This window comes from Bombus huntii, chromosome 17 (genome assembly GCF_024542735.1).
Source record: "Bombus huntii isolate Logan2020A chromosome 17, iyBomHunt1.1, whole genome shotgun sequence".
In the NCBI taxonomy this organism is placed as follows: Eukaryota; Metazoa; Arthropoda; class Insecta; order Hymenoptera; family Apidae; genus Bombus; species Bombus huntii.
In genome coordinates this window covers 5,277,544-5,292,482 of record NC_066254.1, presented here as the reverse complement: position 1 = coordinate 5,292,482, position 14,939 = coordinate 5,277,544, and the positions used below count along the sequence as shown (strand labels likewise).

The window sequence follows — 14,939 nt, the reverse complement described above, 5'->3', positions numbered from 1 at the left end:
ATAATCAATATGTGACTTGTAAATATTTACTGTGTTACTTGTCTATATATAAAGATACTTTTATATACCTGTATTTTAAATGCTAATAATGATTAATACATGTATTTATAATACTCATAATTCTAATTATAAACGATAATTAAAAAATAATTTTTTATACTAAATCTATATACATATTTGACAATAATATAATCATTTTAGAAATACTTAGGAAGTAAAATTTAAAGCTTAAGGCTCTATGAGAAATATGGTCGGTTCTTTAATAAATTACCGGGAAGGTGCGCACGCATCTACGTCAGGCAGGGTGGATGGATGAAAATATGACTATTCTTTGGTGAGCTGTTGAGGTGAATAATCCGAGTGCATAATTTTGACGCAATTCTATAAAGGACGCACACAGCTTTCATACTGTTTGGTTACATTGATATTTATCATTTTTATACTTGATCTTACCTTTCTCGAAGTCAGTGAATAGTGAGTGTAAAAATGGTGTCCGGTGGAATGACTTGCATCAAATACCTGACGTTTCTTTTCAACTTGATATTCGCCGTAAGTATTTGCTCCATGTTGTGCTCGTTACTTATATTCTATTCCATAAGCTCCAACTGTGTTTGATCTCATTCTTTCGATGTTTATTTAACATTCATTTAGGATTTTCTTAAATTTCGATAAATACACAAATTAAAATGAAGCAAAATAAACGGCGATTCCAATTTTATTAAAAATAGAAATGTTTAGATGGTTTAAATATAAAGTAGCTATAACGTATGGTACCCATAATCGTCGTTGTGCGAAAATTAGATTCGATCATTTGGATATTGGTTTTTATTCTATCGGGCCGCGAATTGTAGATTATTTGATTTGATTACATACACAGTACTCCCGAACCGCTGAATTCGTAAAATTAAGACCTACATTTTTGGATCCTAAGTACTGAAAACTTTTTAAATGACAAATGAAAAGAGCAATAATTTTATGTCCCTTAAACCGAAGTTAAACCGACTATTATTTAATATTTTGTCGATTCTACAGTGAAATCCAAATATTTTATTTCCAATTCGTATATACCTACATATTTAAATACCTGTCCTAAAGTAATCAAGTTGAAACTAAAATATTTATTAGAAACCAAAATTTTTTATTCAATTCTTTCTTAAAAAGCAAAATTGAAATCTGCCTTTTTCTTGTTTGTATCATTATGCAAATCGTTTAAAGAATTATTAAATAACCTCTTCTTTTCTATATAGTATACTCATATCTGTATGAGTTACCCTTATATTTGCGTGGGTATTTATGATTTCTTATGTTAGTCACGTATGTATAATACGTAACTGCACATAACCTCATGAATTATTCCTTTGTAAACCTACTCAACGTTTATATATTGCTATCTATTCTTATAAGCACTATTTTGAAATGTGATGATATTTTATTAAATCATATTTATTAAATTTAGATTAAAAATAATTAGTATAATCATAATAATTATCGAAAATAATTTATGTAAAAAGCTAACCCGAACCTATTTTTTTAGTTCCGTTTTTTATTGCAAACAATAGTCGTAAATTAAAAATTGTAAAAATTTCATTTTTTATATTTTGATGACTAATTGGTAAATAAGATATTGTCGATCACGAATCGGAAGTAACGCTGACGCTCGCTCCGTGCAAACAATTCGAGAAATTGGTGGGGATAACACTGCGACTACCTAGCGAGATGATAATGTGTCTGTTAAACAAGAAGTTACATTCTGTTCCTGGTAAAAAAAATAATTTCTGCATACATTTCAATTCTAACAAGAATTGTGTAATATGAAATAAATAAATTTTAAACATCTTCATTTAATTCTTGTTCTTATTAGATCTATCTATTGTTTTATCATGTTACAAATGAATATAAATTATTTTAAAATTACAATTAAAACTTTAACTTTAAATTTTAAAATTACAATAAATGAAGTTATGCATTCATAAATAATATTAGTATCAATTAATATTGATTACATAAACATTACGGAGTATAAGGTTTCCAGTTTATCAAGAAATGCATATTCTTAAAAGTTTCAATATGTTTATTGTATTATTACATAATTATATCAATATTATATTATGTTATAATACATCATAAAAATAATATTATATTACATCATAATTTTTATTAATGTTATTGCTGTTATTATCGCTGAAAATAACTGTTAAATTTTTCTGATTGCAGATTACAGGAATTGTATTCATTGCAGTTGGCACTGTGATCTTGGTGGTTTATAGTGGCTACAATAATTTTATGGACAGTTGGTTCTTTACAGGACCAGTATTGATGATTGTAGTTGGTGTTATTGTGTTTATTGTGTCATTCTTTGGTTGTTGTGGAGCTGTCAAAGAGAATCATTGCATGATATTAACAGTAATAGCCTGCCATTATTTATACAATAATTTTACATAATAATCTTTATATAATAGCAATAGCCAATATTTATATAATAATTTTGTATATCATAATTTTTTTTGTATTAGAGTAAATTTTTCTATAATTATTTAACTATAGCAAATATAGATATTCAATTAAGATTGAACCTGAAATATGATTTATTTTTCTAAGAAAATGTATCTTTTTTTTTTGTTAATTAATTAATCTTAAATAACAATCTTTGTTTTCTTGTATTTGTTCCGTACAGTTTTCTGTGTTACTGCTTTTAATCTTTGCACTTGAACTTGGTGCTGGAATTGCTGGATATATGATGAGTGGAGAAGTGCGTACAATGGTAGAACATCGATTAAATACCACTATGGAAGAATACTCAACCAATAATGATATTCGTAAATCTTGGGATATTATGCAACATGATGTAAGTATGCTTAATGATGCTTATTTTTACTAAAGAAATTTGAAATATAGAAAGAATAGATTTTTATACTAAAACTTTTCAAAGTATTTATGTTATATTACTTTATATTAGTAGTATTGAATGTAAATATGAAATATATTATTGATTATACTGATACTGAGCTATTCAATATATATTAGTACATAATGAAAGTTAATGTTGCTAATTCAAAATCTCTACTATATTTTAACTATTATTATAAACTGTCAAATTGTAGTTGGAATGTTGCGGAATGGTTGGCCCTAATGATTGGGCTCATGTTGGATTCCCAGAAAATACTATACCAAATTCGTGTTGTAAAGAAGTACCAGAAGGAAGTAAATGTGACTCAAATTCGATTCATATACATCTAAAAGGTTGTATGGGCAATCTTCAGTCTGCTACTGAGCATAATGCTTTGATCTTGGGTGGTGTTGGCATTGGCATTGCTATTATTCAGGTAATATTTATTATTTACTTCTTCTAATTTAGGATATTTTTATATTATTCATAAAAAATTAAATATTGTTCCTAAATTAAAAAAAGGATATCAAAGAAATAATTTTATAAAAATATACAAATCAATCATTGCAAAGATATATATCATTCAGTCGTAACATACATAATCAAAAATTAATACTCTTCTACTCTTTTATTATTATGCGATTTTTTATATTTAATAATTTAATAAGGCCATATTGTTCGCATATTTCTTGTTTGCTATTGCATGACATTTATTTGTTAAATGAATGTAATATATTATTCATTAACGAAAAAAGATACGATTCATATACTAAAATAGAATCTGTTTGTTTCAGCTAATTGGAGTCGTCTTTGCATGTTGTCTGGCACGTTCAATTCGTCGCGAGTACGAGACTGTGTAAGCAGACAGATACCTCCAATTTTAATGCCTAGAAATTGCACTCAGACTTCAAAATATGATCTTTTCCTTTCACTCTTTTGTATATGAATATTGTTTCTGTGTTCTTCTTTAAGTAACAGAGTATTGCACAAATAGCACTTTATATGTTCTTTTTACCATGCTGCACAAAATAATATATAAAAGATCGCTTCTATACAAACTAATTAATTAATGCTGTTATCAGTAATGTTTTATATTTTATATATACGTAACAACACTTTATTATTCCCCGTTATTATAACTTATTTAATACTGCAATTGTTGCTATCGCTATTACTACTGATTGCAGATATTATTATTAAAATCAATAACAGTGGTAACGAAAGCAGCATTACAACGTTTACTTTTGGTTTTGAATGTATTAATTCATTCTTAAAATTGCAATTTTAATATCAAATAAGACAAGTGTTTCCATGCAGTATCATGTCTTTTATGACTGTTTCTTTAAGACTGACCATTTTTATTCTATGTTAATCGAGAAGAATCTTTTGTACTTTGTTTATAAACTGCACATTGAGATTCAAGAACTACAAACCAAAAATTATATATTTATGTTAAGAGATTTTTATGTTGAGTACATATATATTCACATGTTTGTTGTAATAATTTATTCATGAATAATAGTGTATATTATCTCAGTTTCTATTTGACATTGTATGTATACACATGATATTATTGTAACTGTTAAAAGTATTAAGCTTCTTTCGTCAAATAATTTTAGTTTTCTTTTATTAAATTTAAGTTTCTTTGTACTTCTGTAAAAAATAATTTAACACTGTAACTTCTTAGATTTTATGTGGTATTTTCCAAAATAGTCTATAAGCGAAACATACAACTTTTTAAAAATACCACAACAAAGACACGATGTATAAAACAACAATTTTTAACTAAAAAAGTTATGTTCAAGCAAAGAAAGATATTTAAAAGGCATTGTGGTCTAATCATCAAATAAAATAAAAGTAACACATATAATAATCACTTTGATTTATGTTAATTCATTATTTTTTACTTTTACTTTTTAATTTGATAGTTGCACCATCATGCCTCTTATTTAATTAAAATATTATCTTATTTAAAGATAATAGATAAATTATTGTCACAGAAAGATGATCTAAGAAAATCTCTATTTATATAAAAGAAAAAACGTTCTATATTGTTCATACAAAGTCTACATAATGTTGGTACAATAAATTATGATTACAATCAGTAAATATGATTATATGATTACACAGTTGTGTATATTTAGATAATTTCGGAGACGATTTTGTATTGAACTTGTCTTCTACACTGATACAAGTTCAGTATTGTTAATAAACAGCTGTGTTTCATTAATACTGATACTATATGATTCTTTAAAAATTTGGAGCTACGCTTTCCATTATCTGGATGTTACACTAGATTACAATAAAAGAAATGGAAAGGTTTATTTCTTCCTAGAAAACTAGCGCTACATATAAATAATTCTATTGTTGGTTTTCAAAAAATATTACAGGGAAATATTATCATTTAAATATTTCATTTAATATGTTAATATGATATTTCATTAAATATTTCATTTAGTATAATATTTATAATTTAAATGGATATATTATTTAGATATAATTGAAGACATTTAAATGAAGATATTAAAGTAACGTTCACATTGTTTTCGTATTTTTTCCCTGTCTTTCTTATTGCCTTAAAATGAAATGTCTGAGTAATTATTATATATGTACTGTGTATGTATTATATGTGTATGTATATAGATTTGAATAACAATTAAATCTTATTTATTGTTATTTAATTTATAATTACATGAAGAAATGAAAGCACAGTATATATATATATCTTTTTTTTTTTATTTTCTAGTTAGATCAAGTAATGGAAGAACTATTTCAAATAAGTAAAAATTATACGTCCAAATTTCAAAGCAACTTAAATCTTTAATATTATCCATTTAAACAGTAATGCGATGAATAGCGTTATAATATGCAGTATGTAACATAATATTAAAGATTTTAAATGTAATTGAGATCCTTATTTTGGGAAGCGTAGGTAACTGCACCTTCTCACTTGCAACTTGAGGTATTCAACATTATCTATTAGAAGTTGCGTGTTATTACAGTCAACTTAATTAATTTTTACTTCCAGCGAGACTGCAGCGCACTGATTCAACACCCAATAGGAGGCATTATAACTAAATATTGTTTGTCGTGCATTCATTAAGAGAATAATTCTAGAGTCGTCGCAAGACCATTTATTTAGAACTTGGCTGTAGATTAATCAGTATTTATCTGCAGTCTAGCTTAAGAGCAAAGCAAATTATTGGAGAATATAATTCAATATACTGCCATTATCTGCCAAATGATTGAGACCAATTGTCTCTTTCTTAGACTGCACTGTATGTGGAATTAAAGCTTATGGCATGGGAATGTTTAAAAAAGAGATAGAAAGGTCATAACATATTTGGCTTCACGTTTATTGCAATTTAAAAGGCTCTTTCAGAACTTGATTTCTTGGAAAGAAAAATTGTCTTTCAAATTTTATCTCTATGTAACATGTTAAATTCATTCTAACTATTGTATTTATATAAAATATATTTTTTCTATACACATAGAGTTGGGTAAATGTTCTATTTCTAAATATTATAGCTTGATAAAGAAAATTGATTGAACTATACTCTTTTATATGGTGTAATAATTCATATAATTTCAGTATTAATCAAAGAATAATAATTGTCACCTTCCACAAAAATAAAAATTTCAAAAATGATATTATATAATAAATTAAACGAAGATTGAGTATATTAATTAATTTTGTCTTCAAAATGAAAGAAAATGATCGTTGCACTATATTATGATTTCGCAACTAATTATACGTTGGGACCAAAGTTTTAATTTCTGCAGTGAGAGAATTAAAGAAATTGAACGTATAACCACCTGACACGAACATTAAAGTTTGCGACGACTGTTGTCTTTTACTGTTGACTATTGGAACAGCTTCCAAAACATTACAAAATTTACAAAATAAAATTGCAAATTTATGGCATTGCGTCGATTTAACGAACTCTATTATAATTATTGCAATTGTTATAACTGTTGTTTTCGTTTGAAATCTCGCATATTTTAACGACAAAAAAAAGTCAAGTTTGAATGTTAAAAAATAATTAATTGCTTGACTAAATCAAAAATAATTTTATCAAAATATTAATGTTAAAACCATTTACAGTAACAAATTACATATTTTGATGATTCTTTTTAAACAGTATATCACTAGTTTTATAATTATTGTAGGTAATTCATAAAAAGATCTTTTATGTTGTTTATTTATAAATTTTTTATTTTGTGTAATTGTGTAAGTGGTTCAGTGTAATAATATATTTTTCAAATTATGAGAAGGAAAGAATCATTCAATTAATCTTGTAATTTGTTAAAAGAAAATTTAAAATTTGTAAAATTTCGCCTTTGTTTACATCAATTATAATTGTTTACTAAAGTAATCGTGACTAGAAAAAGTATGTTCAAACAAATAAGCGAGGTTTCAATGAGTTTCATTTTAAATAATGAAAAATCACAAGCGGAGAAAAATATTTCTCGATAGATAATACCGAAGCATTAAAATGTGCCTAATTTCTTGCAACGTGTCTAAATCATTAATTAATATATTAGAATTGATCGAAGTAATTAATTTAAATGACATATTATCAATCATTTTAATTAAAAGTAAGCACCTAAAAGATTTGCTTTTTTAAGCTAAATAATTCAATATGAGGCAAATCTTTCCCATTATTTACCTTTGTGTTTTAATTATAGAAATTTATTTAATAATAGTTCTTGTTTTAGATTATCTCCAAGTTAAATTTGTATTCCAAATTTCATTTGCAATATTTTTACTATACGATAATTTGTTTATTTTAAAGTTTCATTTTTCAGTTTCTATTTTTTAAATTTCTACCTTTTAAATTTATATAAGATTAAGTTGTACAAATTTTTTCTATAATTTAATCTACAATATTAAGTTGTATAAATGTGTAGATATTAAAATGTTTCTGTTACATTAATTTCGATACATGTATATTCATTTAATTTTAGACTCTATTAGATTTTACACGATAATGATATGTTAGATGTTACAAAATTAAGATGTTTTTACTCCATAAGGAACGTTCTCATTTAATGATAATATTTGATCTATATCAATTTATGTATAATTTCTTTGAAAAATTGTAATTCATACTCTATGTAATGAAAACGAAAATTAGCATTCGAATGTTACCTTAGATGATTGGCTGACAAAAATAAAAGACTGATAATAATGTAATAAAGACAAAAAACGAAGTCAGTATTAAATGAGAAGTAAATAGTTGTTTTTTGTAGCATTTAGTCGCTTACAATATTTTTCTACTTGTAATTTAATTCATCAATTAATAATTAATATATTATTAACGTTCTTTAAGAGCTGACCACTTTAGCACATCTTGTTCGTATAGCTTTTATCTATACAAATAAAATATATTAAGTAAAGATTGCATTTGTATCCTCAATTGACCATTATTCCCATTAATTGAAAATGATAATTATCAGAGTGCAATTATATTTCTTATAAGCATGCTTCAATTATTTGTGTTTCACTTAAAAGAAAATTAAAATAAAAATATAGAAAGATCAGTAAACATTCTATACGACCAGATTTTCTTCTTTTATTTTGTTCTATATTCACTCTAAGATTAGCAGACTAACATTTATTAATCATATAGGATGCTCTCTTGTAGCGTCTTACAACTATATGTTGAAAAGAAAGTAAAAGTAATTCACAAGAAAAAATAGAACAGGAATCCGTTTAAACGATCTTTTGTGCCATAATATTACCTTAGAAACATTAGTTATTATTGACTACTTATATATTCTCTAAATTCTTCTATCGCACTCTTACTTTATACGAGTTATAAAAAGCTGTTTACATTTAGCACATTTCGGAAATTATTGAAACCTTCTTCTTACGCAAGTCTTCAAATGACTCAAAGAATCGTTTAAACAATCTCCTTTACATAATTCGTATAATGAAACACGCTTCATTAAAAATGTTTTTACTTTTTTTAACATTTAATTACAAAAGAGCAAATTTCTACGTACGATCTATATACAATTTCAGGGGTCCAAAAGATCATTTTATCAAGAACCGCACAGAATATATTTACAAGAATCTCGACAGTAATTTCAGTGAAATAAAAAACAAAATCCCTTTGCGCGACGTAAACTGTACAATAATTAATGAATGAAATAACTAATTAAGACAGTGAATGCTCAGTTCTAGAAACTTTAAAATTTTTGTCTTTTGTTATTATTAATTTCATTTGTGGCAGAGGCTACGATGATGTCAATAGCTGAACGATTTTTATATACGTTAATTGATCTTTTAGTAAAATTAATAATTAATCGGTATAAAACGTATTTGAGTTCTATAACTTGAATATTTCGTTCATCTTCAATCTCATATAAAAAAATTGTACAACAGTATTACTTTTTGAATTATTTGCAAATGTAATCAATACAAATTTTATGGAAACCATGGACTGTGACTCTCTATCGTTAACATAGAGAAAATTATGTTTATTTACAGTTACAGCGATTTAAGTTTTATGGGCCCGATTAAAACAATCTTGAAAAGCATATTGATTGCTACACAATTTTTAACTGATTTATCAAAGTTAATTTAGCTTTCATAGTTATTATTTGTTTCATATTCATATTCATAGTCAGTTACCCAATAGGTATAATCAAATAGAATAAAAACTACGTAAAAAATCTCTACATAATACTCTAATCTTTGCTAATTCGATGGAATGAAATGTGTTTAATGAAAAATTAATTTCGATCAAATAATTTTACGTAATACAGTTAATCATACTTTATATAGAAATTATATAAAGAGTGCAACATTTTAAAGGGACCCTTATGATAACTATCAGCCTAATTACTTACAGGTCAGATTATTTGTATTGTTCATAATATTGCCTAACCTATCAATATTATTTGATACTCTCAATGGACATACCACTTTAAATACTATCTCATCGCAAATTTTTAAAACGAGCAAATAAACGAAAGGAACAGAGAAAACGAGAAAAAGATAGAGAAGCCCTCACTTTCACTTTTTCACCCCTGTGCCATACTTTTAAGAAAGTTTAAGAAACTAAAAGTTCTCTTTATTATAATTATGAAAATGTGTACTTACATATTACAGAAATTCATAATACCAATCTATTATTTTACCTTGAAAAGTAAATCGCTTCTAATTCTGGAAGACATTGTACAATAACTTTTATATTTAAAAAATCTTGTATAATTTAAAAGAAAAATTTATCATAGATCTATGCTTTACAATAAAAAAGAATACTTTCTGTTGAATTTAATATATTACATTGGTACCAATTACTAATATCAGTACTGAATATATTTTGTAAAAGTTTATTGGTTAAAAGAATTTGTGATGCTACTATAAAAGTTTCGAATCGAATTGATGCAAATATTTTTCATAGAAATAATTTATTATAAATAAAAAAAATGGGTATTTGCATGAAGACCAGTACATGTAATGGAAAAAATGATTCGAAACTAAATATTAAGGCTAGATATACATTTTTATGGCATCATTAATCAATTGTATTCACAAGAATACATTTTGGAAGATATAAACACGTTTTAAGAGCTGTAGGGTGAAAACGAGAGTAGTAAGGTAGCACATGCACGCACATTCATTCATCTTAGGCACATTTACATACTCGATATAAAAGCACATCACAATGATCGTATGGACGATCTTAAAGAGTCTTTCATTTAAAGCAATCCTTCGATAGATATACATATACATACGATAAGTTTTCGAAGGTGCAGAGAACCTGAACCATGATTATTCGAATGATCACTTATAATCATTAATGGGATTTATTAAAAAGTATAATTTAAATATAAACAGAAATCATGATTATCAAGTACATTTCGGTACATTTTTTCGAATAACCGAACATTTTTACCAGCTGTGAAGCATTTTTTAATGTGAGGTAACTTCCCTTTAATGCGACTATATCTAATGCTGATTAGCGAAACAATGTCTGTAAAATAATCACTGTTTACACGGACAAATAATTTTAATTAAAATATACTTTAAATAAAAGTACCACTAAATTACTTTAAACTTACAAATAATGTTCGATTAATCGAGAAAATTTGATTATTTTCATTAATTTGTTAAAAATGACTGATCAATCCGAATAATCAAAATTTTAGCATAGTCGAACGGGCTCCCTTAAGTTCGCTTTGAAAGAACAAGGAGATCAGCTTTATTCGAAAAGTCGTTCATGTGGCATAACGCTTAGTCCAAAGTCGTGCTATGCGATCATGCTCTTCTCTATTTTGTAGATACTGCGTTGCTATACTTCCTACTAAAGGATCCGCTGAAACATAAACAATATCATAAATAATAGCATAATAGTAAATTTATTCATATTTCTATTTTATATAATATTTTCATTCATTTAAGATGATTTTAGGATAATATAAAATTGCACAACAACAAATTTGAAGATACATAAATACATATATTAATTTCGTTAGCTTTATTTAAAGAAAATATATTATATTAATACCTAAAATAATTTAACTATACTACTTATGAAGTTTATTTTACCTGGATTACAGTCTGTTAAGAGAGAACAGATAGATAATAGTACTTTTGAAATGGTTAGCGCGGGAGACCAATTATCCTTTAAAATGTCCAAACAAATTACACCCTGACTGTTGATATTACAATGATAGATGCGTGTTCGGAATGTAACCTAAAAACATTATATTAACGATTAATTATATCTTAATGATTTTCTGTCACTCTTTCCACTACTTTTAATAGATGATCCACAATGGACTGTTTTTTATTTGTACTATATAATACAATACGTTCTGAAAGATACGTAGCCCATTAATAAGAAATTACAGAGATTATAAACATTGTATAATGACTGCATAAAAGTCTCTTTTTCAAAGAAAATATGCTGTATTCTCATATTATCTTTATAAATTAAGTACCCAATACTGAAAAGTTAAAATCAACATATAACTTCATCTTCTTTATTTCAAAGCTATTTCTATATTCAGTTTCGTTACATTTTGTTTTTAATAAATTACAATCTAAAATTACATGTTTAATAAACTGACACTAAAATTTTATCGAGTATTATTTACTATTAATTTTACAATAAATGTATATGATTAAAACATTATATAGTGAAAAAAGTTTGAATAATAATTTAATAACGTAAACTTTGATTAGAACGCTAAAGCGTTAAAAATAAAATAATTTATTGCAAATTTCATATCATCTTGTATATAAACAATTTTTCTTTATTTTAATATCGCATTATTGCACATCAACTCTATAACTTTTACTGACATAAATTTCGCTATAAAATTTATCACAAAATTAATAATAATTAATTATGCGATTAACATACCTTTGGAGGTTTAAATGGATACTCTGGGGAGAAATGTATGTCTAAGAAAAATACTCCTCCCTCATAAACTGAACCAGGAGGTCCAAGTATTGTTGATACCCATTCATATAAATTGTCTCCTTTAGGTCCTGCACTATAAGATAAATACCAAAGTTACATAGATTATTTAGTAGTATAAGAAACAAGAACAAAAATTCGGATTTTGGCAAAAATTAACAATTAGACCATTGATTGTAATAAAGCTTTTCTAATTACTAAAAGAAAGAAATTTGAAAGTCAAACTATTGTTTACTTTTACGTAAGTAAATACTACAGTCGAACCTTGTCTTATATCATTCGAGACAATCCTAACAGTCAGAAGAAAGAAATAACGAATTTTTTGTTTCTCTCATTCTGTGACACATAGCGTAGCTTACAAAGTAAGTTTTACTTCAACTTCTAGAAATTTTTGCAATGGAAGGGAAGGGAATGAACAAAATTGTAGTTTTATAGATATTTCTGAATTATCCAGGTTCGACTGTATTATTGGCACAAATAGAAAGTAAGCCAAAATAAGCTTTACTGCGAATGTGTTAATATCGCAAATAACATAAATGATAAAAATAATTAGGGGAAAAAATCAAACCTGCAATTTGGTGGTGGATCTAATGTGATTTCTGCCAATTCTTTTTGTATCCTGCGACAAGAAGATTAGTTTAAGCTCTTGTTAAGTCTCCATGGCAGAGTCTTTTTAATTTTGGATGATGGATGTGCTACCTTTTGGCGGATGTTCCTAAAGCTTTCGACATCTTTGGATTAGGCTTCGCTTCCTTGCTCTCTGGCTTATTGTCTGCCAGTGATGAACCACGCCCCCGGCCAGTTCCACTGGAACCTGCGCCTGATGACATGGCTCTAAAATGATTTACTTAAGCTGTAAAATATATTTACTTCAGAAATACATGTAATAAGATAGCATATAAGAAATCAAGTTTAATAATATATATTTCATTATTGTTACATAGGTAATAAATAACAAATAAATATGTAGGTCTGCAAATTATCAAAGATACAATAGAACAAACCTCGTGCCCTTGACTACGGACGTCGAGAACCTCTTTGGATAAGACACACAAAAGAGAAATACTCTTAGTACCAATGATAGTATATTCTCACCAAAAATTATTAAACGAATGATTCTCTTCTCACCTAAAATTTGATAAAATACAAAAAAATAATTTCAGTAGAATTTATTTCTTTAACATAATAATATACAGTAATTAAGAAAAATTCAAGTGATTAGATGAAATTAACTAAAAGCATTAGAATGATAAATATAAATTCATGTATAAAATTGTATTTATAAATATATTTATAATTACAAACATTTCTTAAAAGATACCTTTAAATTAAATATCCCAATTAATATATTGTGACGTTACATATTTTATTAGACTTTTCATTGATAGAATAAAAATTAGATTATAATATTGCCTTATGCGAATAACACTTTAGTACTTAAAATCAAAATAAAACAAATCCACAAGATACAAAGCAAATGTTCACATATTTCTGTATTCTACTATACATAAACAAACATTACATGAATAGTTGTACAACCTCAGTAAAAATAATTTTGCATGACAGTTTTGTTAATTTAAATTATATGAAAAAAAGAAAAATGATATGTTTGAAAGAGATTAATTAAATTCTGTAATTTTATAAATGCTTGTAAAATATGGAGTCATATATCTTAAACAAAAGTGAAAAATAATTGTCACAAAACTGAATCTATACAAATACATAAATCTTTATAGAATAAGTGAAAACATATTTATTAATTTGTACTAGATAACTAATTTAATCGGTAAGATACTTAAAACATATTATCAACATTGAATAAAGGAATTTGATAATCAGACAACGAAAGAACGTACAATAATTATCAATAATTTCTATTTAAAAAGAGAATCATAGAACCATTCATGATTCAGAGGAAGAGGTGTGTTACCTCGTTGGTAGAAAAGTTAGCCTTTCGATCGTTTCAGAATAAACTTTAGGACCAAAGATCGAACCTACGTAAATCCCAAGTGAACCGGCCGAATTCCTTGTTGGATGTACTACTGGAAGCGAGCGTGCTCCTCAGGTGCTGCTGTGTATGCTGGCGGGCTTCATCGTCGCTCTCATGTCTCGAAGTCACGATCGCGGCGTCCCTTTTCCCTCGGCGAGCGCCGAAACGTGCGCATCTCTGCGTCGCCGGATGTTGACTCTGTCGCCGCCGCGGCGGACATCGGTAATCCTAGCTTCTAGATGGATGCACTGTCTCCATCATTATTCAAAAATATGCAATACCAATCATTACCAATAAATTCCCTAACATCAGTTTTCTTCTCGTGTTTTCCATTAGGTTAGGGGATACGTTAGTCCACAATAACAATAAAAGTTGGAACTATTTGTTTCATAATATACTTGAGATATATTATTTATATGCGTAGGTGATACAGATATGAATTTCCTTCTATTGCTACTAGTTAAAAATCTAGTTATTTAGAAGTGTAAAAAATGGTAGCTTCATTTGTATGACGCGCGCGCGCGCGCGTGTGTGTGTACAGTGGGTTGCAAAAGTTTTCGTACCTACACTTGCGCACAGAAGAGTTTTATTTTTATATTATGCTTATCATATAAAACGTTTT

At 26.8% G+C, this 14,939-nt stretch overlaps 2 protein-coding genes across 14 annotated transcripts; one reads left to right on the top strand and one right to left on the bottom strand.

Annotated features, from left to right (window-relative positions):
- Positions 1-272: 272 nt before the first annotated feature.
- On the top strand, positions 273-6,380 carry LOC126875198 (CD63 antigen-like). Of its 3 annotated transcripts, none has more exons than XM_050637979.1 (6): positions 273-549; positions 2,215-2,325; positions 2,675-2,845; positions 3,102-3,323; positions 3,682-3,743; positions 5,916-6,380. In XM_050637979.1, the coding sequence occupies exons 1-6, from the start codon at positions 487-489 to the stop codon at positions 5,932-5,934; spliced, it is 648 nt and encodes a 215-aa protein (XP_050493936.1). In that variant the 5' UTR covers positions 273-486; the 3' UTR covers positions 5,935-6,380. The 3 variants fall into 3 exon arrangements, with proteins under 3 accessions (XP_050493936.1, XP_050493935.1, XP_050493937.1); XM_050637978.1 differs by having other exon boundaries at positions 279-549; positions 2,215-2,403; XM_050637980.1 differs by lacking the exon at positions 273-549 and adding an exon at positions 1,619-1,759 and having other exon boundaries at positions 2,215-2,403.
- A 2,058-nt stretch (positions 6,381-8,438) lies between these two features.
- On the bottom strand, positions 8,439-14,551 carry LOC126875202 (ubiquitin-conjugating enzyme E2-24 kDa). 11 transcript variants are annotated; one of them, XM_050637998.1, is made up of 7 exons: positions 14,322-14,551; positions 13,332-13,363; positions 13,027-13,180; positions 12,896-12,946; positions 12,271-12,403; positions 11,451-11,598; positions 8,439-11,217 (listed from the first exon to the last, which is right to left on the bottom strand). In XM_050637998.1, exons 3-7 carry the CDS (start codon positions 13,155-13,157, stop codon positions 11,120-11,122), a joined length of 561 nt encoding a protein of 186 aa, XP_050493955.1. In that variant the 5' UTR covers positions 13,158-13,180; positions 13,332-13,363; positions 14,322-14,551; the 3' UTR covers positions 8,439-11,119. The 11 variants fall into 11 exon arrangements, with proteins under 11 accessions (XP_050493955.1, XP_050493951.1, XP_050493952.1 ...); XM_050637994.1 differs by having other exon boundaries at positions 13,332-13,455; positions 14,258-14,550; XM_050637995.1 differs by having other exon boundaries at positions 13,027-13,161; positions 14,258-14,550.
- Between the last annotated feature and the right edge of the window lie 388 nt (positions 14,552-14,939).

Excerpts from the sequence above, each read along its gene's own strand:
- LOC126875198 (XM_050637978.1), top strand. The coding sequence starts at position 487 with ATGGTGTCCGGTGGAATGACTTGCATCAAATACCTGACGTTTCTTTTC. Across the intron at positions 550-2,214 it reads TTTTCAACTTGATATTCGCC|ATTACAGGAATTGTATTCAT; the intron begins GTAAGTATTTGC and ends TTCTGATTGCAG. Across the intron at positions 3,324-3,681 it reads TTGGCATTGCTATTATTCAG|CTAATTGGAGTCGTCTTTGC; the intron begins GTAATATTTATT and ends TGTTTGTTTCAG.
- LOC126875202 (XM_050637998.1), bottom strand. The coding sequence starts at position 13,157 with ATGTCATCAGGCGCAGGTTCCAGTGGAACTGGCCGGGGGCGTGGTTCA. Across the intron at positions 12,947-13,026 it reads TTAGGAACATCCGCCAAAAG|GATACAAAAAGAATTGGCAG; the intron begins GTAGCACATCCA and ends TTCTTGTCGCAG. Across the intron at positions 11,218-11,450 it reads CTTAACAGACTGTAATCCAG|CGGATCCTTTAGTAGGAAGT; the intron begins GTAAAATAAACT and ends TTTATGTTTCAG.